General features: G+C 45.0%; 2 protein-coding genes across 2 annotated transcripts; both read right to left on the bottom strand.

The window, feature by feature from the left end:
* Positions 1–475: 475 nt before the first annotated feature.
* Positions 476–23,892, bottom strand: LOC147640472 (uncharacterized). The gene is made up of 4 exons (XM_086781036.1): positions 23,594–23,892; positions 2,000–2,061; positions 1,743–1,897; positions 476–1,632 (listed from the first exon to the last, which is right to left on the bottom strand). The coding sequence occupies exons 1-4, from the start codon at positions 23,728–23,730 to the stop codon at positions 814–816; spliced, it is 1,173 nt and encodes a 390-aa protein (XP_086637162.1). The 5' UTR covers positions 23,731–23,892; the 3' UTR covers positions 476–813.
* LOC147640473 (uncharacterized) lies at positions 8,976–17,391 on the bottom strand. Its single transcript, XM_086781889.1, has 2 exons — positions 17,187–17,391; positions 8,976–17,063 (listed from the first exon to the last, which is right to left on the bottom strand). The coding sequence occupies exon 2, from the start codon at positions 11,061–11,063 to the stop codon at positions 8,976–8,978; it is 2,088 nt and encodes a 695-aa protein (XP_086638015.1). The 5' UTR covers positions 11,064–17,063; positions 17,187–17,391.
* Positions 23,893–24,910: the final 1,018 nt, after the last annotated feature.

The raw sequence follows: 24,910 nt of genomic DNA on the forward strand, positions 1-24,910 counted from the left end.
AACTTTCGAGAGATGCACTACTCCCATCAACGTAGCACATGTTGTCGATGGGCTGCATACTAGCCTTCGTGATTTCATACTCTCTGTTGTGTCCACACAAGGTGGATGCCTTATACCATTAGCTCTCATGTGTCAAGGAGACGTGCAAGTTAGCTTGATGCGTTAGTTTGATACGTCAACACTTAAGGGCATATCCCACATATGCTTTTAATGTGTCAGCTTGATGATGGTGGGCAGTCTAAGAGGTTGTAGCTTATGGGGAAAGATACTCCACGTGTAGCATTCATGAGTTCTTTTAGAGAGCACCCTACATACGACACACCCATTGTGCCAAGTGGCAGGAATGCAGGTTCCATGCATGCCTAGAGGAGTTTATCATAGGTGTGGTTATCTTAGTGGTGGATTTCAATAAAATATTCTTTAAAAAAAGAGCCCATACTAAATATAGTAAAAAACAACAAATCAAAAAGTATCATTTACCAATTTTTAGTTAGCATGTGGGCATTCAAACGCACAAGGTCACCTGAAACACAAGACTACAATGTGCCTAAGGATCTGCACTGTATACTTATTTTTACAAACTCCTACAATTTAGATATACGGGGTTACATGTTGTAGAACCTTTACCTTTGCTACCCCAGCACTTCATAAGAAGAGCTGTGGGACAAGATCCCAGAGTATCAAAACAGTGGAACTTAACTAAGGTTGATAACAAGTTCAATCCTTCTGTATAGAAATTGCTGGCCCAAAATGTAGAGCGGCATATGCATTGGATTGGGGAATGCACCTTCACTGAGGAGCCACTGGGCCTAATCAAAGTGTTTCTAGCATAGACATGGGTATGTCCACATATGAATCCAACTTCTCCAGACACAAGTCTACTTTCCACCAGCTTTTCAAAACTCCAAAAGAGTCTACCCTTGCTTTGTTGAACACACCAAATTTCAAAACTTCTCTTCCCTTGTCAGGTTCTTTGCAACTTTCATTGTGACCCACTCCACTCTCAGAGGTCACTTCTTTTGAGCGTGGAATCTCCTCAGTGCTGCCAAAGGGGTTCCCGAATGCATCGCTATTCACAAAGTTATCTTCAAAAAATTTCAAACATGAGAAGAAGTCGTCTTGGTTTTCCATCTGTTTAACCTTCTCAGTAATAGTATTGAAAACATCCATTTTCCTAAACCTCTCCTTCCCCTGTACACTCTGGACCTTGATTCTCTTCATGTCTCTGCGTGTATCAGTAAAACCCATGTAGATGTCCTCATTTTCCAACATGGCATCTACCTGGTCACCTTTATTTAGTTTCTGTAGACTGCGATCAATTGCACGCCTTAGTTTCTGTCTATGTGCTTCTCTTCTTTTGCAGCTGCTTCGCAGCCTCATATGTAATCCAGCAGAAACCGATGCTACATCAACTGCTCCAAGTACTGGTCGTTCAGTCCCTGAGATACCTTCGATCAGTAAATGGCCTTCTGGTGACAATCCCTCTAAGCTCTGGGCATCCCCAGCAAAGATCCCCTCCAAGAGTGACACATTCTGCATGTACCGATCAAATGCCTGATCCTCGGCCTCAGTGATGCCTTCCGTGTAACTCCTTAGCTTTTGAAATCTCAAATGGTTTATGAATGCTGCCTCCTGCATAACAAAGCACAGAATAAGAAAACTCACCTAGCTTCCTGGAGTTTCACATAAATATAAAGAACATGAATAGAATACATTTGCACAAACAGCCAGTCTCATCAAACCTTTCTCGTGATGAGCCCAAAAGGCTTGGCAGTCCTCAATCTTAAGCTGTCATTCGTGTGGGGATGTCTAACAATGGAGGATGCAGCTGGCATATGTGGAGGGGGCGTAGCAGAAAAGCTTTGTGCAGTCTCACCAGCTGTGCTAGACTTCAATACTGTGAAACGACAACGATTTTAGCACTTTGTTTAAGAAATAAAGCCAGAAATTATTTGACAGCATACAAGCTTTATATATCTAGAGAAGCATTGGACATCACCATGGATATGGCATGGGTTTTTGGCCTTAACGCAACAGCCTTTACAAGAATGAAAAGGACACCTGCATCACACAAACAGACCAACTTTATAAAAGAGAATATCCCTAAGATGGCACTTTGCATAAGATAAGGGCATGAACTTACTAATTCACTAATCACCTGCATCAGCTGCAACACTTAGATGCATGTGTCTTGCCAGAGCTATTAGTTAGAATTAGGGATTAGCAAAGGAAATAGCCCAAGTTGCGAGCTCTTATTTATGAATAGACAGGTGTGGATATGAGAATTTAAGGTGTCACAGTAGGACCCCTAAACAACTTGCCTAAAGGAGCAGTATGTGATGACCCCACAACAGCAGGGTTGTTGCATGTGGACAGCGTGCGCAGGTCTGGGACAGCAGTTTTGGCCACACACGTGCCACATGGCAGTCATAATGGCACCTGGCAGTTGGCCAAGTCATCTGGTCATGGGCAGTCCTCTGAAGCAGAGACCAGCACCTCTGGGTGCTATGTATACACAAATCATCATTTTCATCTGCATACTTCTCAGTGTTAGGCGTCTACAGGGCATTTCTCTTCAGACGTGGGCTGGCCAGGAGATCTTCAGCAGAGCATTGGCAACTTCACTCTCAGCCATCTATTGTACTCGAAATGAAGTTGTAACCCTTCTTGTACAGGGAACCAAAGCTGCACATGGTGCTTGAAGCTTTGCAGAAGTGAAGACTCGGCATCAACAAATTGTTTAAACTTGTTTTCATTGTTAAAATGTTTTTGGGCAAACTAGTGATCTTGGATCACCCCAATCTTGTACAAATCTATTTCTCCTTTTGGTAATAATATACCTGGGGGGGGGGGGGGGGGGGGGGGGGGGAGGGAGGGAAGAGAGAGAGAGAGAGAGAAAGTTATATTAACATCTTCAAAAGACCCGAAGGGTCTATGAGACCAAAATGATGTATACGTAGTGTCCATGAAATCTTGTCATGGATGAAATAAGAAAAAGCAACAGTAAAACTCAAAACTGAAAGCTAAGATCTCAGACTCTCAGATTATACATGATGAAAAATCTAGATCCTACAGGCTCCTATGCCATGTATAGGGTACAATAAGTGATGGGATATGGGAGAGCTGAATAAAAACAGTCAATCAACCCTGTATGCCGGGCAAGGGCCCATCCAGGAGAGAGAGAGAGAGAGAGAGAGAGAGGAGGAGGAGGAGGAGGAGGAGGAGGAGGAGGGGCAGGAGGGACAATGGGAAGGGGGGAGGGGGGAGAAAGAGGAGACCAGTTTTGCGACTCCAAAATTCGAGATGCACAAGTATACTTGTGTGGCTACCTTGTCACCTGAGTTATATTTATCTATAGAATCACGGATTTAAGACATATATGGTCTTACAATCTCATATAGCCGAAATACCTACAACTATCAGTGGCAAGAATTGTTAGAATTGTGCATCTCAGTGTTTTGGGGCTTTACTATTTATCTGGGATTTTATTGGATTTTCTCCTATTTATTTGTCCAGGGCCAGTCGGCTAGCCCTAGAGGCAGTCGGCCTGTTTCCTACTGCACTATATAAGGAGCTCCCCATTATTCACTCATTCATCCACTTCCCTTGCACATAGTTCAACACTCAGTTGCTGGTCATTGCCATTGTAAGCTTTATTGCTGTTATAAAAGGTGATCTTGTCCAACTCTCTCAATCTCCTTTGCACTCTCTCATATGTTTACTGTTTATATGCTTCTGCATGTGCTATCTCCTTCATGGTATCATACGCTTAGTTCCAGGCTGCTCCAAACTCTGCAAATCTGCCCACCTTTCCCTCCTTTTGTTGTGCGTTTTTCTCCATATCTCTCCTGGCTGCAGATCTGTGACAACAAGTGGCTGTGTTTCCCAATTGTGCTGCATTTTCAGGTCCAGCCAGCCTGCTGTTTGTTGCTGGGCCAGTTTTGGTGGCTGCGTTTTCTCCTACAAAGGCAAGCCAGCCAGTTTACTTGGTTGCGTTTTCTTCTGCAGAGGCAAAAGGTGGAGTTGTGGCTGTGTTTTCTGCACCAGCATCTGTTTTTGGTGAGTTCTTTGCATTTGGTGCTTCCAGACAAGTGGCCCTACATTGTCTTCTTCCTCCACAAGTTCCTACCCTTCCGGTAGGAGGTTCCCGGTGGATCTTGGATTGTTTTGCTGCTGTCCCGCCGCCTCCTCTCTACGGTTTGAGAGGGGGCTGATTGTTCCTGGTGCCTCGCTTCGTTGAAAAGCACTTGAGAGAAGTGTTTGAGAGCTGAGATTTGTTCTTTGCTGTAGTGGATATGGCTCCCCCCTGTACGAACAAGGATGACAAAGTGAAAGGACCCAACTATGCTCATTGGAAGCTTCAGATGAGGATCTAGTTCATCCACAAGGGTTTGTGGGACATTGTTCACGGCACTGAAAGGGAGCCCGAGCATCCTCAAAATTCTAGGCAATGGACTCAGGATCAGGAGGATGAATTTACTGTGGAATTACAAGACTGGGAGAATCGGGACTCCAAGGCGCATCCTGTGCTTGTGCGGACCATCACTGAGGAGGTCTCACCGGCAGGGCAAACTCTCACCAGTGCTCATTAGGTATGGTCAAAATTGGAGGATCTCTTTGCACGGGATTCATCGATGAGGGTAGTTACCTTGCAGGGACAGCTCTACGGCTTGTTATTTCCTGAAGGCAATTCCATGCAGTCTTTTCTCATGAAGGCCAAGGTTATCCATGACCAGTTACTAGCTATGGGTGCTGCTTTGTCCTCTTCTCAGCTGGCTGCTCTTATCCTCACCAAGCTTCCTCCAGACTATGATGTGATTTCTCGATCTCTGCGGTGCCAGGTCACATCCACTCAGTTGGATTTTGATGATCGTAGCTCCCTACTTTTGAGGAGGAGTCCATTCTCATCTAACAAGGTAAATTGAGGTGTCAGTCAACAGTTCTGACTAAGCACTTTCCTCAGTTCAAAAGAAAGGTCAAAGTCATTGCTTCTCTTGCGGGAAAAGAGGACATATGTCCAAGGATTGTTTGTCCAAGAAGAAGGACAAGACCAAGGGCAAGGCTTCATCTCAGAGAAAAGGCAAAGACACAACACACGATAGTGATGCAGATTCTAGTACCACTTCTAGGGCTCCCACGGCACTTCCGGCTCTCAGGAGCCCTCAGATGGTGTGCTTCTCTAGTACACATGCAGTTTCCCCCCATGTGCTTCCAGCCAAAAGAGGCTTGTGGGCGGGAGAGGGGACTGATTACAGCTCCACCTGCTGATGCATGGGGACCGTGATTCGAAGTTCCAAGCATTAGAGATCTGGTAGGACTTGGTTATCTTTGGTACAACAGAGATTATGAATCGGATCTATTCCAAGTTCATTATTCGAGGCTTTTGGGACGTGATGTGTTCCATCCACTGTTGGGGATTATGGGCACGCTGTGTCTAGCAGCTCATCATCTATTCTTGGAGTTCACTGCACACTTGTGTAGGAATTCATTGCCAAGCAAAGTTCCTTGCTGTTCGTGGTGGCATTTTGTTTCAAGGAAATAAGTTGGTGGATACTCTCTCCGAGGTGATTCCAATATTCGCGATGCTGAAGGGTCCATGATTGCATCTTCATCGACTTATTCTCTTGCACACTATGAGCTGCAAAGGGGGGGTTAGAATTTATGCATCTCAGTGTATTTGGATTGTACCATTTATTTGGTATTTTATGTAATTTTCTCCTATTTATTTGTCTTGTGCCAATCGCCCAGCCCTAGAGGTAGTCGGCAAGCTCACACATGGACTATATAAGGAGTTCCCCCATTACTCACTATTCCATCCACTTCCCTTCCACAAGTTCAACATCTCTTGCTGGCCTATTGCCATTGTAAAGCTTCAAGCTAATATAAAAGGTGATCTCGTCCACAAGCTCTCTCTACTCTCTCTCTCTTGTCTCGTTTATGCTTCCACCTATGCATTCTCCAACAAGAAGTACCTACTACCGCTTGTAGAGTTTGCCTACAACACGGTACATGCATCCATGGGGAAGATCCCGTTTGAGATTGTTCATCGCAAAGTAGTTTTGCCACCCATCCTTAGCACTAAGGATGAGATCTTTGCTACCGATGAATATGTTCGAGATCTTGACGCTCCTGTTGGTCCAGCTGGGTTGCTCCAAACAGAGAGTTAGGGTTGGCACAGCAGCACACTCACACACAGTGAAGCAAGTACACAGTACACTCAAGATGGTGATAGACGCAAAGAATAGGATTGCATTGGAATGTGTGGAGCTTGTAGGTCAACTCCATAATATCATAATACAAATAAAGTGGATAGTGTCCTTTCACACCAGATCTCTAAGGGGAAAAACCCAAAGGGAAAAAGTGCCCTTTATCACATGCACCCTGCATTGGGGTACACACTGTCACACTGGCATGATCATCACTACAAACATTTGTACAGAATAGTACATTTTTAAGAGGAATATTTGTCATACATCGTGACCCCAGTGTGAGCCCTCAGTCCAGGGAGGGTCAGGATTAGAAAGCATATAGTTGCATTAGAAAACATATGGGACAGCCAAGCCCATCCCATGAGCATGGCAGCCCACAAAGGGGCAACATCTAGGCATTGGAGGGGCCTAGGCAGCCAACTGGCTACCTACTTCTGCCCCTACATGCAGTCGGCCAGCCTTGGGAGCCCTAGGCTACCAGTCGGCCAGCACAAAATCAAGTAATATCAGGTTGGCCAGTAGGCAGAAGTCAGCCAGGACAAAATACAGCACAAGATACCAAGCACAGCATTTAATGCTGCAAAATCTGCATTTTTTGTCCATTTACAACAGGCTGACAGCTTACCTGGCCGACCAGCAGCCATAGATTCATATAAAAGCAATCGAGTAATTTCTCATTCATCATTCAGTATTCCGCAAAGTTCATCAGCAGTTCACGCAGCAAATATTCACCCTATCATCTCCAAGCAATCTTTGAAGATCCTCTTCAGCATTCAGCCAGCATATGTGCAGTCCCACGGCTATCTAGACTTGCATAAGTGCGCCGAATAGTCTTTTGCAGTGCCTTAGATTGGTGGATACTCAGCCGACGTATGGCCTTCCTCGTCCTTGCATTGGGCAGTCATATCGCTTGTTTCTCAAGCATTGTACAGCATTCTCCAAAGAATAATATAAGCAAATACTCCTGCTTGTTTGCAGGGGGGGGTGCTTCAATGGGTAATTGGGACCCAATACTGTGTCATCTACTTCACTCTTATTCTCTTCTCTCTCTCTACCCTGTGAATTGGATGCTAAAGATCTCACCACATAAAGGTATAAAGAAGGCCCTGCTGTGCACGACCATGATCAACCTCAGTGCATGTAACATTGGTATTAGAGCATCAAGTTGGTGACCAAACTCGGCTACCTAAAGAAGTGCAAGCATCCGGTGGATGGTAATACTACGGTCCGGAAAAAACACCCAGGCCTCCACCATGTCAAGAGAGAAATCACATCAAGAAGAAAGCTAGGAAGTTATGGAGGCACAAAGCTTCCAACATGACACACAAACAAAAAGTACACTTCCGCCAAGCACAAAAGAGCTCCTGAGAATAATGATGGAGCAAATAAATTCTCTAAAGACGCACCTTGCCGCAGAAAAAGAGAAGCCCAAAGAAGCCTCTCAAATTTGGCACATGTTCTTCAGTATGGAGGAACAAAGAAGAAAAGACGACGAAAGACGTGAAGAAGCAAGAAGAAACGCAGAAGAAAAAAAACAAAGAAGAATAGATACGAAGCCACACGCAAATATGAGGAAGACCAGCATTGTTGACAAGCCGCCGATCGAGAGTTTCAGCAAAGACTCAACTGGGAGGCTATGCAAATCCATCTGCTATTGCCCACTTTGAATCGGTGCCACCAGTGGTATTTGATGATAAGCGCGAGGGTGAGACTGAGGGACAGACAAAGGCTCTCATCCGTGCCTACAGCACTGCAAGGGGAAAGCAGTTCATTGTCCTCTTTGACATGGATAATTCTAAGGATGCCATCTCTCCGCAGTTGGCAAACAAGGTGAGTTGTACCTTGGTTCCTTACCATTTAGATGTGGACGGGTTTATCCTTGGTCTACGTACACACATTTCTCATAAAGCTCAGCAGTTTGAGTTTCACACTTAGAGGGCAACATTCCGGCGGGAGTTCATTGTCTCCCCTCTTTTAGGGTGTGACATGATCCTCGGGATCCAATGGTTTAGACAATATGCACCAATTCCTTATTGGAGGCAAGACACTTTCACGATTGTTGAAGGTTTTCTTGAGCCCATCATGATTTGCGGGGATCGGAGCGTTTCTGGAATTCCACTCATTTCCCACATTCAAGCCCAACAAGCCATAAGAAAGGGAGCAGAGTGTGCGTTACTATATGTTCGCTCTCAGTCTAATGCAATTCAAATAGCACCCGCAATGGAGCAGCGGATGGCTGGTCTTTTGTCTCAATACAGCAACATCATGCTACAAGACGACCTCCCACCCAATCTCCCACCTAGTAGACCCGAGGACCATCGCATAGAGTTGGTTCCTCATTCAGAGCCTCCTAGCAAGTCCCCCTATTGCCTTTCCAAGGCACTGGAGAGCGAGCTGGAGTAGTAGTTATCCCAACTACTCTGGTTTGGATTTATCCGACCTTCCTCCCATAGTTACCACGGAACGGGAACGTTCCGGGAACGTCGGATGCTGGAACAGGAGCGGGAACGGGAGCGGATCGGGAACGTCGCGGAACGCCACGTCATATGACATGTCGGCATTTAGGACTAAAATGACAAAACATTTAAAATATCCAAGATTAAACTTTAAAGTCTTAAACATTAAAAATTTGAAGAGTCCAGACTCCAAATAGAAACTGAAAAGAAAGTACATCGCATGTGGATATATAGAAACTGAAAAAGAAAGTACATCGCATGACAAGTACAAAACTAGCCTCAAGGGCCAAGGTAACTGGTGAGTCAAAGACTAGTCATCAGCAAGTGGGATCTCATCCTCCTGTCCAGGCTGTCCCTCAATCTGCTCATCCTCATGCTGCTCCACATCATCCTCTCCCTCTGGCTGATCCTCACCATCATTGTCATCAAGATCAAGGCAAAATCCAATAAATGGCTCTGGAGTACACTCACTCCTGAACTTGTTAAGCAAACGCAAGTTTGCATTAACAAATACAAGGTCATTTGCCTTCTGGACACCAAGCCTGTTCCTCTTCTTGCTTGCAATGTTCCCAAAACTGCTCCATAAGCGCTCACATGGCGAGGAGCTAGCACCCTGGCTAAGCACTCGAATGGCCAATCTTTGCAGCAATGGTGTATCTGCCCCATAATCCTCCCACCACCGTGCACTGGATATCTTGAACCTATCATTCTGTGCATCTTGCAAAGCGAAGAGGCCTCTCTTTTGTCGATAGAAGGAAAGGTCTTCACGAACCCTCCTCCTATCATCTGCACTGGGTACAAGCTTCCTCAAGATATCCTCCCAACCCTGCACAACCTCTGCATCTGTCTCTTGTCCTTTGCCTTGAAATTCTGGATCCACCACAAATGCAGCAGCCTCTAATGCAGAGTGATACTCTGTCCACCTGCCTGTCGCAAGACGAGATAGCTCCTGTCTCCTACCCCCATCCAAAGTCTGTAGAGATAGGATTCTCTCAATCATCCTGTCCATCCCCTCATACACCTTGCCAATGCAAGGCTCATCTCCATCAAGAAGCCTCAACATAAGAATGATTGGCCGCACAACCTGCAACAATACCTCAACAGTGTCCCAAAAAGTGTCATCAAGAACAATGGACCTGCATCGAATACCTGCCACTGAGGTACACTCTCGCCATGCATCCCACTCCTCACAAACTACAAGCTGTCTCAAATGATTCTTCACTTCAAAAAGACGCTTTAGCACAAGGAAATTATATGCAAAGCGTGTATCTGAATACTTTAAGAGATCCTTTGGGAATCTCTGTCGAAATACAGCCAAAATGTAGTGGTGGCGAGTGATAAATGAAACAATGTGATTGCCCATTTCAATAGAAGGCTCCACCCACTGCATCTTACCAATATCTTTGAGGAGATTGTTGAGCCCATGTGACATGCAAGGAGTGAAGCAAATATGTGGGTACCTATCCTCAATGATTCTCCCCGCTGCCCTGTTTGAGTTCTCTCCATCAGAAACAAACTGGATGACATTATTGGGACCCACGTACTCAATGGCTTCACTCCAAATATTTGCCAATCTCTCTGCAGTTTTGCCCGCCTCTGAATTGTCAATAGCTTTAATAAAAAAGCTACATCCTATGGAGTAGGCAAGGATACCCTGAATGGAGCGGCTCCTGGTGTCACTCCAACCATCACCCATGATAGTGATGCCACATCTACGCCATACATCCTGAATGGGTCCCAAGGCATCCTCTATGGCCGTCCTCTTTGTGGTTAGAAGTGTAGTGCGCAATGCCTCGGATGAAGGTGGAGCATAGCCAGGTCCGAAAGAAGCAATCTCCTTCACCATATCTGCAAAGTATGGGTTGCGGGCCTTTACCAAAGGAACATCTGCAGCATAAAAAAACCGTGCCACTGATGCATCTACTTGTGCCCTCCTCCCAGGGTGCCATGATGCCACAAGACTAGCCTGCACTGGACCTCGTGAAGCCTGGGTCTGGGAAGCATTTGTTCCATGTGCGGATGGCTGTGGAGCAGCCCCAAATAATGGGGTAGATGCACTCGCTGAAGATGCCACGCCTGTAGGTGTAGCTGATGATGATGTACCTTGAGGATCAAGAACAGAGGGCCGACTCCCTGCTGCATCAAGTCTATCTGCAAGTGCCTGCAATCGTATGATATCTGCTCCTGACACTGTAGGGCAAACAGAAATGCCTTTGCCTCTAACCCCCAACAAATGGACTCGCACACGATCCGTGCCTCCAGTTTTAATGGATCCACAAAAGTGGCACTTCCACTTGCGTGACCCTCCTCCTCTTGCACTATCATATCTGGACACAAGATCCACCTCATTCCACCAAGGGGATCTGTTTTCTGCATCTATGCCACGAGGAGGTGCCATTGAAATTGATAAATGGCTGAAAATTAAAAAAACATGCAAAATGCCCTTGCATGAGACATAAGTAAAGTGTCCACAAAGTGGAAAAAAACGCAGCAAACTAGAATCTCCAAAATCCAATGTTCATTGCGTAAATTTTAAATCTTACCTGCTGAGTGCTCAAGACTCGAGTCACGAGTGCCACCCGAGCAAAAGAAGGGGCCAACTTGCCAAGGCCCAAGAGCCTAGAGGAGGGGCCAAGAGGAGGTAGGGAGAGTGTGCACTGTGGGGCAGCCAAGGCTCAAGGTAGGGAGAGTGTGGGGCAGCCAAGAGGAAGGGTGGGGTAGTGGGCAGCCAAGAGGAAGGGTGGAGTGGTAGGGAGAGCACTCAAGCAGCAGGCGCAGCCAACGAAGCATGCGCAGAAGCGAAAAAGAGCCGTACGCTGGGAAAAAACGACCGCCGGCGACTTAGCGAAAGTACACTTTTTCCGGAACGCCCGGAACGTGCGTTCCGCCCTAGCGTTCCGGCGTTCCAACACGCGTTCTGACACGTTCCCAGGCAAGTGCTCCGTTCCGGCTCTCGTTTCCACGTTCCGGGCACGCCTTGCGCTTCGGAGCGGCGTTCCGGCGTTCCAGGAAGGCGGAACGCCGTTCCGCGGTAACTATGCTTCCTCCTCCCCATTTGCTGCTCCCATTCTGTTTGTCCAAAAGAAGGATAAGACCGCATGCTTATGTGTGGATTACAGGGCGCTAAATAAGCTAACAGTTAAGAATAGATTCCCCATGCCCAGAATAGAGTTCATCCTAGAAGGGCTCAATAGTGCAAAAATTTTCTCTAAGATAGACCTTAAGAGTGGCTACCATTAGGCTTGGATCTCTGAGGCCGAAATTCCAAAAATCGTTAGGAAGCGCGGCCACTATGAATTTGTGGTGATGTCCTTTGGACTCACCAAGGCACCAGCGATGTTCAACAAGATGATGTCTCGAGTTTATCGCGATCTATCTCATTGGCAAATGCATCTCCATCTTCCTAAATGACATTCTTATCTTCTCAAGGACTACAGAGCAGCATGAGCGAGATGTGGCACAAGTTTTGCAACTCTTGCAGGACAATGAGTTGTTCATTAATGCCAAGAAGAGTGAGTTTGGAATACTCGAAATCCACTACCTGGGATACATCATTAGTTCATCAGGTATTGTCCTCGAACTTGAAAAGGTACAAGCCATTCTCGATTGGGATGTTTCCACTATAGCACAAGAAATCCGCTCATTTGTGGGTCTTTGTCAGGCCTACAGCACACACATGGACAAGTTTTCTGACCTTGCAGCACCTCTCACCGACTTTACTCGAGGGCGTGAAGACTCATTGTCAGAAAGTCTCTGTCACACGGGCAAGACTTTAGAGGCATTCCAAGCAACGAAGAAAGTTGTCTCTGAGTTACCAGTTTTAAAGTTGGCATTATAGAATGATCCTTTCAAGGTGATTATCGATGCCAATAACCTCGCCATTAGAGTTGTTTTACAGCAACATGGTAGGCCAGTGGCTCATTATAGCCGTAAGTTGAATAATGTCAAAAAGAATTATTCGATGTATAACAAGGAGCTTTTGGGGGTGATGACCGCGCTTAAACATTGGAAGTACTTCCTTTACGGGAGGGACTTCACAATTAAGACAGATCACCAAGAGGCACTTAAATGGTTGCAAACCATGCCCAGTGCCCAATGGAGTGATAGGCAGTCCAGATAGAGTCAATTTTTCGAACGATTTGGAGGAATGATTGAGTATGTCCCCAGCCTTGGGAACCCTAGGCTACCAATCGGATGTTTTGTCCATTAACAATGAGCCGACAGCTTATCTAGACCGACCAACATCCATAGATTCGTATAAAAGCAACAAATATTCATCCTATCATCTCCAAGCAATCTTTGAAGATCCTTTTCAGCATTCAACCAACATATGTGCAGTCCTATAGCTATCTCAACTTGCATAATTGGCTTGAAGAGTATTCTGCAGTGCCTCGGATTGGTGAACACTCAGCTGACATACAGTCTTCCTCGTCCTTGCATTGGGTAGTCATATTGCTTGTTTCTCAAGCATTGTACAGCATTCTCCAAAGAATAATACAAGCAAATACTCTTGCTTGCAGGGAGGACCCTTTAGTGGGTAATTGGGACCCAATATTGTGTCGTCCACTTCACTCTTATTCTCTTCTCTCTCTACTCTGTGAATTGGATACTAAAGATCTCACCGCATAAAGATATAAACAAGGCCATGTTGTGCGTTACCACGATCAACCTCAGTGCATGTAACACCCTTGGTTAGCCCATGTTCACATGTGGCACTACTCATATCATATATGTCAATAAAATCCCCCCTGTAGTGGTAATGTGAACCTGTACAAGATCGGTAGCAAATATAGTTAGAGAAATGGAAAAACGAAAATTTTGAGGATGGGGAAACAGAAACGCCACGTCATCCTAGGTTATCCTAAGAGGGGGGTATGAGAAAAGTCACTAAGTTGAGAGGCCACATGTATAGTGTAAGACGTGCTAAAGACATAAAATCGAGAGTCTATAGTGTACACTCTACATTTATGATTTGAAACTTACAAAAAAGTGTGAAATCAAATGCCAAAAGAAGCTACTCTCTAGAGTCTAAACTCTAGAGTCCTGAGTCCTGACTCCTCAAGACTCTTCTATGCTATAGAAATAGCCTCATCCTCCTGTGAAACTCATCCTCTTGCTCCTCTCGTGGAGCTTCTTCCATGCAATCTTCATGTGTTTGACCATCGCCCTCTGCCTCCTCAACTACATCACCAATGATAGAGCTTGTGTCTACCTCCGATGTATGAAAGCCAATGTACTTATCATGCGTGTACTCATGCTTCATCTTTGTTAGCAAACGCAAGTTTGCATTAACAAAGACGAATCTGCTTTCTTGCTCCCAAGGCGATTTCTCTTCTTTGAGTGTATGTGACCAAAGATACTCCATAAACACTCCAGAGCTGAGGAAAAGCACACCTGTCCCAGAATACGAATGGCTAGGCGCTACAACTCTGGTGTTTCTACGCCATAGTCTTCCCACCAAGTGACAGCACCAACATGAAACCTGCTCCATGATAATTTGAAAAACCACATTTAGACTTCAAATAAAGGTTCATAGATTTAAATAAAGACTTAAATTTCAGCTTTCAACCTGTCATGTTGTGCGTCACTCCATCCGAACATTTCCACTTTGTTGCGGTAGTATGCAAGCTGATCCTTCACCTTGCATCTTTCCTCTAGCGTATCAACCAATCTTTGCAAAGTGGCATTCCGGAGTGTTGCTCATATGCAGTCCAATGGCATGGCAAGATCTTTTGTGGATATGTATGCACTAAATTTTCTTTTGCAAGTACTTAAAGCTACTCATGGATTTATGAATATTTTCCAACAAAGTTGGCTCTTGTGCCTGTGTCTCATTATTATTAGAGTTGTTGACTCCAGATATGGATAAAGTTTCTTTCTTGATACGGTTGGCTCTTATGCCCGTATGTGACTTTGGATCATGGATCTAGATATATGGCTTTAAATGCTTGGATTATGAAATAATTACAGATTGGCAATGGATCTACTATATTTCAAGAATATTTCACTGGTATCAAGCTTATATAGTTGCGAGCAACTGTTTTATAAGCCGGAGGGGATGTCATCAATTGGTCCACCCTCATGTTTTGGATAGTGTTCGGTGATCCCGGCTTATTACACAAAGGATGTGAACGGAAAGTTTATTCAAGTTATAATGGGTTGCCAGACACTCTGAAACTCATATGGATTGTGGATTTCATACAAGACCTGGAAGAACTATGGATGGTCAAAAACTAAAGCAAGAGCTTCAAGGTGAATTATGCTAGCATCGACACACTAGAATTATGGTTTAAAGTCTTGGATTCCAAGGATTTAATCGTTTATATGGTTTATAAGGTTTATAAGTGTATGTGTACACACTTACTGAAGTTGGGTGGACAACAATTAATAATTTATAAGTGAATACACACCAAGCCGGACTTATTTCAATGTATTGAGGCCAAAACTCAATTATGGGCACATGGACAAGCCGCTTATAGAAAAACGTGCTGCTATTCTCGGTCTGGAGGCCTTTTGTGAAGGGCACCTAGCTAAAAGAAACAAACCCTGGCTTGTCTGGCACTCAATGTGTGCTTTTAATGGCTCTTTTGCTCAGAATTGAGAGTTGGTGGCTGATTTTGAAGCTACAGAGTTCGGCAAATTCTTCTCTATTGTTTCCAAAGCTTGCTTCTTGATGCCAGCTGTGTTTCCAAAGCTAGTTGACTACTCTGTGGTGTATTTAGAGCACTTCTGTCACAAGAAGTGTCAGTTTTGGGGTTGATTTCTGATTTTGGAGCAATTCTGTCGCCAGAACTATTGATTTCGTGGCTGATTTTCTGCATATACGCATGGTCGACTTGTTCTTCTCTCTCTCTCTCTCTCTCTCTCTCTCTCTCTCTCTCTGGAGCTGGTCGACTGCTGATTTAAGCTCTCCAAGGCTGGTCGACTTGCTTTTACAGCATCCTGAGGTTAGTAGGGTTGCTAGACACATGTATGGAAAGACGGCAATGCTTGGAAGCTTGTTGAGGGCTGTATTTTATGTTTTGGGACTGATTTTCAGCGCTTGGGTTGTGTGTACAGCAAATCCTATTGCATATAGTGCATGTACGCAAAGGGAAAGATTCTCCAGATACCTGAGTTGAAGGCTGCTTTTGTTGTTTTTAGGACTATTTTCAGCATGTAAACAGTGTGGGCAGCTAGTAGGGTTCATGAGAAGACCAAGGGTGCCCATGGAGTGAGCCTATAGGTACTGATAGAGCTTGGATATGAAGCTGAAAGTTGCTTTTTGTGGAAAGCAGTGTGCATGGACACAATTATTTATCATTTGTAATTGGAAAATTCCGATGCTGGAGCACTCGCATCCTTCGTTGTACATCTTCTCCCGGTGAATAGAGAATTCCGTCTAAGGGGGCCCAGCCGTTCCGGTCCCAGTGTGATGTCCTATGCACATGTTTTATTGTCAATATTATGTGGTTTATGTTTAAGTGTTTACGTTGATTGATGGTCATGCAAAAGTGTGTTGAAGACCTTAGTCCCCCGGGCCGGATTTTGATTACATTCATACCCTCCACAGTTGGTGGGGGAGGTTGCAGGGTGGCTCTGATCGCATGCGGAAGCGGTAGAAAGCTTTCTTGAGGCTTTGGTGCCCTAGCCCTTTTCCCACGGATAGAGGAGGTGATCCCATTTGGCATTACAGACCACCCGTGTGGTTATTCCCCTCCCTCCCTCCCCCTATATGAGACAGCCTTCTCCTCATAGAGTGGCCAACCAGAGGGGAAGTGCATCTTTCTCCATCCCTTTTGATTATTTGATCCCCGCCGTGTACATGAGGCAAGGTTGTATCTAGCCCTTCATGGCTGTATTTAGCCCATCATGGCTATTTTTCATTAACTAATAGAAGGATCTATTTCTTGGGAAAAACAAAAAAAAAATCCATACATCCTGTACTTCCTTTATACCTGTCCGTACTGTTTGGTGTCATCTTTTATATGTCTTTGGTCTACTGTATATGCTGATGGTCACACTGTACTTGTTGATGACCATACTGTACCGGCTGTTTTGATGGTGTACCTACCCACCAGTACCTAAGTGTCATTGCACTTGTACTTTGCTGAGTATTCAGTTTGTACCTGCAGCATTCTTTGTACCTACTGTACTTACAGAGGCCATCTATGTACAGGTACCTGCAGTTCGTGTTTGTATCAAAAGGTGCCCACAACATTCTTGCGGTAACTTGATACTTTTGCATATGCTGAAATTTTACAGTTTTTCATTAGAAATTCTTTGTAAACACGAAGATGAAGTTGAGGGAGATCAGTACCCGCATAGGCTATGATATAAGCACCCATGGAAGGGTTTGGGCAAGTATCGGATGGTGTATATGCTGTAGAAATTATCTTTATCGTATGGATTTGAAGGCCTGTAGGGTGCAAAAGATCAGTACCCAGTACAGGTGGAGGCTTCTATATGTGTCTACATGTTCATGACATTTTTTGGGCAAGAGGTGAAAGCCCTGTCGTACATGAAAAATTAAAGATTGTACCTGGATAATCTACTTGTCGCCAAGGGGGAAACACCCAAGCTTGTACAAGATTAAAATACTCCTTGGTAATAAAGCATTCCAAGAGAGGGGTCAGCCCATTCCCGCCCAATGTGGCGTCTGTTGGAGGAGAATGACTCAAACACAAGAGCCTTAGCCAAGGAAGTGCAGAGGAGATAGAGAAGAGTGAGAATGAGAGAGAGAGAGAACTCACACAATGCTCAAGAATATCTTGAATGTCTTATTGAGGCTCAAGGGAGACCTCGTATTTATAGTGATACAAGGGTATGGGCGGGCGCCCAACTTATGGGGCGCCCGGCGGACCAAATACAAAGAATGCCGTTACAAGGCCCAAATGGGGGCCAAATGTACAAGTAAATATATGGCCGCGAAGCTCTTGAAAAGAGCTACGCGATGATCAAGGTCCGGAGGCGAAACTGGGACTTTATACCCAACAACCTCCCACTTAAAGGGCCAGTGAAGCTCCTCTAAGCTATGTAACTCCCACCCGCTGTAGACACATATCAAGCTGTGCTTTTGGCAAACTTTTGGTGAGAGCATCTGCAGGGTTCTCATGAGTGCCAATCTTGACCAAACTGACCAAACCATCATCTAGCACCTGTCTGATGAAGTGGTACCGTACATCAATGTGTTTGGTACGAGCATGAAACATGGCATTCTTAGCCAGGTATATGGCACTCTGGCTATCACAACCAAGGACCGGAGCCCTCTCTGGCAATCCAAACTCTGTGACAAGGCGTGCTAACCAAATGGCCTCCTTAGAAGCCTCTGTGACGGAGATGTACTCGGCCTCAGTAGTAGAAAGTGCTACTATCCTCTGGAGTCTAGAGCACCAAGAAACAGCACCACCTGCAAGAGTATAGATGTACCCACTAGTAGACTTGCGGGTATCAGAATCACCTGCCATGTCTGAATCACAATAACCCTGCACCTCAAGTGGACCTGTACCATACATAAGGCATTTCTTCTGTGTCCCCTTCAAGTACCTCAAAATAGACTTTATAGCATCCCAATGTGCTTTGCCAGGGTTGGACATAAAACGACTGACTACTCCCACTGAATGAGCAATGTCTGGCCGTGTAGCAACCATAGCATACATAAGAGATCCACAAGCAGAAGCATAAGGGATCCCGCGCATAGTACTGGCTGCATCATCATCTTTTGGGCAATCATCCTTGGATAGTTTAACATAGGGCTGCAATGGAGCACCCAAAGGCTTAGAATCAGCCATGTTAAATCTATCAAGGACTTTCTGGATATACTTCTCCTGTGAGAGGAAAAGCAACTTCTGTGCTCTGTCCCGTCTAATCCGAAGACCCAAAATATGTTCAGCTGAACCCAAGTCCTTCATAGCAAAAGCTGACTTCAGCTGGTCCTTAAGAGCTTCCAAAATGCTCTTATTCTTCCCTGCAAGAAGCATGTCATCAACATACAGCACAAGTATCACTGGGCTGCCATCTGCATCAGTTTTAGTATACAAGCAATGATCTGCATGGCTACGATTAAACTTTTGGTTAAGCATGAAAGCATCAAACTTTTTGTACCACTGCCTCGGGGCTTGTTTCAGCCCATAGAGACTACGCTTCAGCTTACAAACCAGATGTTCTTTGCCAGGAATGACAAAGCCTTCAGGCTGCTTCATATACAGCTCTTCATCTAAATCACCATGTAAGAAAGCTGTCTTTACATCCATCTGATACAGTTCTAAATCCAAAACAGCAGTGAGAGCAAACAAAACACGAAGGGTGGTCATTTTGACCACAGGAGAGAAGACCTCCTGAAAATCAATACCTTCCTTCTGAGCATAGCCCTTAGCAACAAGGCGGGCTTTATACTTAGGCTGGCCGTCAACTGTCTTGACTTTGTACACCCACTTGTTAGGAATAGCCTTCCTTCCTTTGGGCAACTCAACCAAGTCCCAAGTGTCATTTGCATGTAGAGACTTAATCTCCTCCTGCATAGCATGCTCCCACTTGTTTCGGAGTTCACAAGACTTAGCCTCTTTGAAAGTAAGAGGCTCACCCTCATCTGTAAGCAAAACATGTTGCAAAGAGGGATCAAAACGCTGAGGTTCCCTCCGAAAGCGAGTAGACCTCCGTACCCAATGATCATTGGCTGGTTGGGGGTCAATATCGGGAGGAATCATAATTTCAGCATCAAAAGGCTGCGGGTTTTCACGAACAGCCTGATTTTCAGCATATAGGGGTTGCTGCCCTACACCTCCAGGAGCATGAAGCGGCTGTCCAACCTCTTCTGGTTCAAATATCACGGACTCATTATCTTCAGCCCTTTGTGAAGCATCCTGGGGCTCATTTTCAGCATCAATGGGTGGCTGCCCTTGCTGAAATTTGACCTTTTTCTGATCACCATGAGAGGCACAAACATTACGGAGCAGCTTTGCCTCATAAAATACAACATCCCGGCTGCGAACCACTTTGTTGGTTGATGGCAACCACACACGGTAGCCCATCTCACCTTCATCACCGTAGCCAACGAAGGTGCCCTTCTCGGACTTAGCATCAAGCTTGTTCCGGTCTTCCTTGCGGATATGCACATATGCATCACAACCAAAGATGCGTAAGTGGGCATATGAGGACGGTTTGCCAGACCAAACCTCCTCAGGGATTCCACCTTTCAAAGCTGTGTGTGGAGATCGATTGCAAACATGAACTGCAGTTTTCAAGGCTTCTCCCCAAAAATCCTGAGAGAGATTAGCTGTGGACAGCATGCATCGAATTCTTTCACACAGTGTACGATTATACCTTTCAGCCACACCATTTGAAGAGGGACTATAGGGGGGTGTAAGTTCCCTCTTAATGCCATTATCATCACAAAATTTCTGAAATTTAGTACTAACAAACTCACCCCCATTGTCAGTGCGTAAGCATTTAATCTTCACTCCTGTTTGAGTATGAACAAATGCATAAAACTTTTGAAATGCAGCAAAAGCATCATCCTTAGATTTCAACAAAGTGATCCATACTTTTCGTGAGTGATCATCCACAAAAGACACAAAGTACTTTGAACCACCTTTAGATTTAATGGGCATGCTGCATATGTCAGAGTGGACCAAGTCCAACTTTTCAGCCTTGCGAGAGGCACGAGAGGAGTAAGAACTCCTATTCTGTTTCCCATACAAGCAATCATTACAAAAATCAAGCTTGCTTCCTTTTGCATCAAACTTGTTCAAAGAGGACAAAATGGAGAGACCCTTATGGCTCATGTGGCCAAGTCTCTTATGCCAAAGCTCCATGTGGGAGCGTACCTCTGCAAAAGCAATAAACTTACCAGACAAAGCCTGACCATGAAGGCTATATAATGTTCCTTTCTTGCATCCTTTTGTAATCAGCCTTGTGCCTTTGGTCAATTTCCATGTGCCATTTCCAAATATGGCCGTGTATCCCAAGGCATCAAGCTGGCCCACAGATAGGAGACTGGTTTTCAAACCAGGCACATACCTCACATTTGGCAGCACAAACTCACTACCATCCTGCAAAGTCAAATTCACGGTGCCCATACCTTCAATATTGCAAGCATGATCATTCCCCAAGAACACCTTTCCTCGGGAGCCTGCAGTGAAAGTTGCAAAACACTCCTTGATAGGAGTTACATGAAAAGAGGCACCTGTGTCAATAATCCAAGTCTGTGAAAGCACATCAGATTCATACATCAAGGCATGAATAACATCTGGTTCTGTGACATGCAAGTTATGAACATCAAGTGCATTAGCAGAAAAAACACATAGCACATCATCTGAGTCAGACAGTTCCTCTATGACAACACCAGAGGCCACATTGGCCTTGCTCTTGTCCTTTTCGAACTCTTCTGCTTTGCTGGAATTACTCTCTTTTTCCTTCTTTTTGTCATTTGAATGACTGGATTTCTTCTTCCGGTCTTGCTCCATCTTGTAAAACTTGCAATCTGGCTTCTTGTGGCCTTTACGACCACACTGGTAGCATGTAACATCAGATTGCTGGCCCTTGCTCTTGCTTCTACCCTTTGAATTGGTAGTAGTATTTCCCCGCTTGGTCGTCCTCCCTCGTGAGACATTTGCAGAACCGCTAGTCTCTGAGGTCTTCCTCCGGATATCTTCATTGAGAATAGCACCCCTGACTCCATCAAAAGTTAGGTTGGGATTTGTCCCAAGTGACACCACAAGTGTTTCCCAAGAGTCAGGCAAAGTAGTGAGCAAAAAGATAGCTTTCAACTTATCATCAAAAGCAGGCAATCCAGAATCCTGCATCTGATTAAGCACCCCTGTGAAAGTAGTAATATGCTCTACTGCATTCTTAGAATCATCAAGTTGCATATTCATGAGTTTCCTGATGAGATGTACCTGGTTCACTGGCGTGGTGATCTCATAGGTGCTTCTCAGCTTCTCCCAGACGGCATAGGCTGTTGTCAGCCCTTTGAGGTCTACAAGAACCTCATCAGCAACAGCCATCTGGAGATAGGCAACGGCCTTTCTGTTCAGGATTCCCCATTCATCATCTGTCATAGCAGCGGGTTTGAACTGCTCAAGTGCAGTATCACATTCCCGCAGATAGAGGATATTCTGAATCCTCACCTTCCAAAGATCAAACCCAGTGCCTGCAAACTTCTTAATCTCTAGTAGACCCTTAAGATCACTTGTAGACGCCATGACTTATCAAACTGACACTTCAGAAAGTAAGTAATAGCAAGATGTTATGTACCAGATATGGGTTGACTGTAGGATGCTCGTAGATTGATGAAACAACTTCAAGTGAAGGTGACGGCGGAAGAGAATCACCGGATGTCGATGTAAACTCGCCGAGGGGCAGAAAGTTGCTGTCTTTGGTGTTGCTCGAAGATCCTGTTTGCTGGAGGCAGAGACGGCTGCTGCTAGTGGCCGTGGGACTGCTGGCTGCAGCCCGGACTGTTTGCTGGTGGCCTTGGGGCTGCTGGCTGCAGCGTTGGTTGCTGCTGGTGGTCGTGGGGCTGCTGGCTGCAGCCCTAGCTGCTGCTGGTAGTCGTGGGGCTGCTGGCTGCAGCCCTAGCTGCTGCTGATGGCAGCCGTACAGCAGGCAGAGAACAAGACCACAGAAACGCTGCTGTTTACAGCAGCGCAGCACCAAAAACGCAGCACAGAAACGCAGCAATGGAGAGCAAAAAAAAAAACGCAGCACAAGGGGCAGCAAGGGATAGAAGAAACGCAGCACAAGGGGGCAGCAGAGGGAGAGAAAAAAAAAACGCAGCACTCTAGAAAGAAAAACGCACCATCTTGATGATAAAAAAGGGAGGTGTTTGACGCGAAAAACGCAGACGATCCCGTAGTCAAGTGGTGGAAGACACCTCTAACTCCATAGCTTCTGCATACAGCTTCCCTCCATAGCTCTGATACCAGTTGTTGTGGTGGAAGACACCTCTAACTCCATAGCTTCTGCATACAGCTTCCCTCCATAGCTCTGATACCAGTTGTTGGAGGAGAATGACTCAAACACAAGAGCCTTAGCCAAGGAAGTGCAGAGGAGATAGAGAAGAGTGAGAATGAGAGAGAGAGAGAACTCACACAATGCTCAAGAATATCTTGAATGTCTTATTGAGGCTCAAGGGAGACCTCGTATTTATAGTGATACAAGGGTATGGGCGGGCGCCCAACTTATGGGGCGCCCGGCGGACCAAATACAAAGAATGCCGTTACAAGGCCCAAATGGGGGCCAAATGTACAAGTAAATATATGGCCGCGAAGCTCTTGAAAAGAGCTACGCGATGATCAAGGTCCGGAGGCGAAACTGGGACTTTATACCCAACAGCGTCCTTACGCATATCTCCATTTTCAGCATTGTGGATATCTCTATATTCAGATATGTGGAACTTTGTGAATTTGAATGGTCATGGTTGTGTTTAATGTCGTTATACAAGACATGTCACAAAGGGTGAGAAATACAAAGCAAGGAATTCCACAAAGGACAGATGGAAGGACTAGAAGAAAGATGGGGGGGATGAAGGGGAGGCACAAGAAGTAGAGTATACTGAGCTGAGAAAGCAGGTCTAACAAGCACACAAAGGATTGTGGTTCAACATGCTGCTCTAGCCTCTTTAATTGAAGGCCATACTTGCCCCCTTTACAGAGCGCACACTAGGGCCTTTTAATCTCTCCCTTTTTAGCCCTAGCCTAGCATTTCCACATGCCATGGTTGTCAAAATTTGGCATTGGCTAGAGAACTTACCCTTTTAGCCCTTACTCACCTTTTATATGTCTGCTGTATCAAAATTCAAAGGCATGTGAAGCCCAGCTATGTTATGAGGGTTTTACAGCCAGTGTCACATATATATATCATACATCCCTTTAAGCAAGCAGGAAAAAGGTTTTTATTTTGCAAACGGCTATGGAAGCAAGCCTAATTTTGGAAACAAATAGGTTTTACCTTGATTTTGCAATGTTTCCACAGACAGAGCACTTATGCTTCTTTCGGCCTCGCATGGAGACGGGCTTGGTTGCCTCGCTCGCTCCACCTCCTCCTCCTCCTGCTTCTCCCCCTCCTTTGGAAGAAGGCGTATCCATCCTCACTAGTTTTAGGAGACCGCCTTACGAGCGGGTTCAGCCGTTCAGGGAACTATCGCGACCAAGCGGGAATGGCTGACGCCGCGTACACACGTGGTGCTCAAAACACGAACACAGAGCATTATACAGCGTTGGCACAGGCCATTTGATGGAGGTGTCAAAATAAAGGCCTTTTCTCACGCAACTTCGCTATTAGCAAATAATATTGCACCAAAATGTTTTTTTTGCATTTTTATTAAATATATTCATGAGATTTTTAAGAATAGGAGTGTTTTTCTAAGTTTTCATTTTAGTATGTAATGATTAATGCAATTGAACGTAACTTGGCTGTCACCTCAACATGACGTCATCTTTATAACTTGGGAATATGAACTATAGGTACACATTGCCAAGTTCATTGGGTTGCGTGGGAAAATGTTGTAAGACAGCCTCCATTATTGAACAGTAGTGAGTGTGTGACCAAGCTTAGTTGCCCAAAGATAAGTTCACATTGGAGTGCATTGTTTGCTTAAATAGTATATGTTCACATTACTTCATCAATGTTAAAAATGATCCTCTCACACCAGGCATGTCCAAGGAAGCAATTCACGATGTGCAACCTAAAGGTTTTTGGATCTCAATAGATAGGCCAAGTCATGGAAGTTCCTAGCTAGTTAAGTGCACTTATATGTGAACATAATTGGGATGAGTGACCTCTTATGCAAGGTGATGCATCCCTTGCATCGCTCTATGAGTCATGGGAGTGTAACATGGGTTAGCAGTTTGTTATTAAGATAGTTGATTTATCGTCTAATAATAGCAGGGATAATAGTAGTGCCTAAGTCCTATGGAAGCAAGTGGTAAACCCATCCAAGTGTGTAGAGATAACTTTATGTGGGTTTGGATCTAGGGTAGCCCTAAAGGTGAGTCTTAGTGTCATGAGACCTCATGTACTTCTTGAAAAATAATCAAACTCATATATATAATAAAAAAAACTATGGACTTATATTACCACTTGTTACACTTTAATTAGCATGGCACATCAATTACATAAACCACTTGTTACGTTTCAACCATGTGTAGTTGTCTAGTGTAGTCTACTTGTTTCACTTTGACCACATACAGTCGTTAAGCATGGCACTACTTGTTACACTTCAACAACATACACCCGTCAAGCGTGGTCTCAAGCTATACCAATAAT

This window comes from Cibotium barometz, chromosome 3 (genome assembly GCF_041138505.1).
Source record: "Cibotium barometz isolate CiBa-2024 chromosome 3, ASM4113850v1, whole genome shotgun sequence".
Lineage (NCBI taxonomy): Eukaryota > Viridiplantae > Streptophyta > Polypodiopsida > Cyatheales > Cibotiaceae > Cibotium > Cibotium barometz.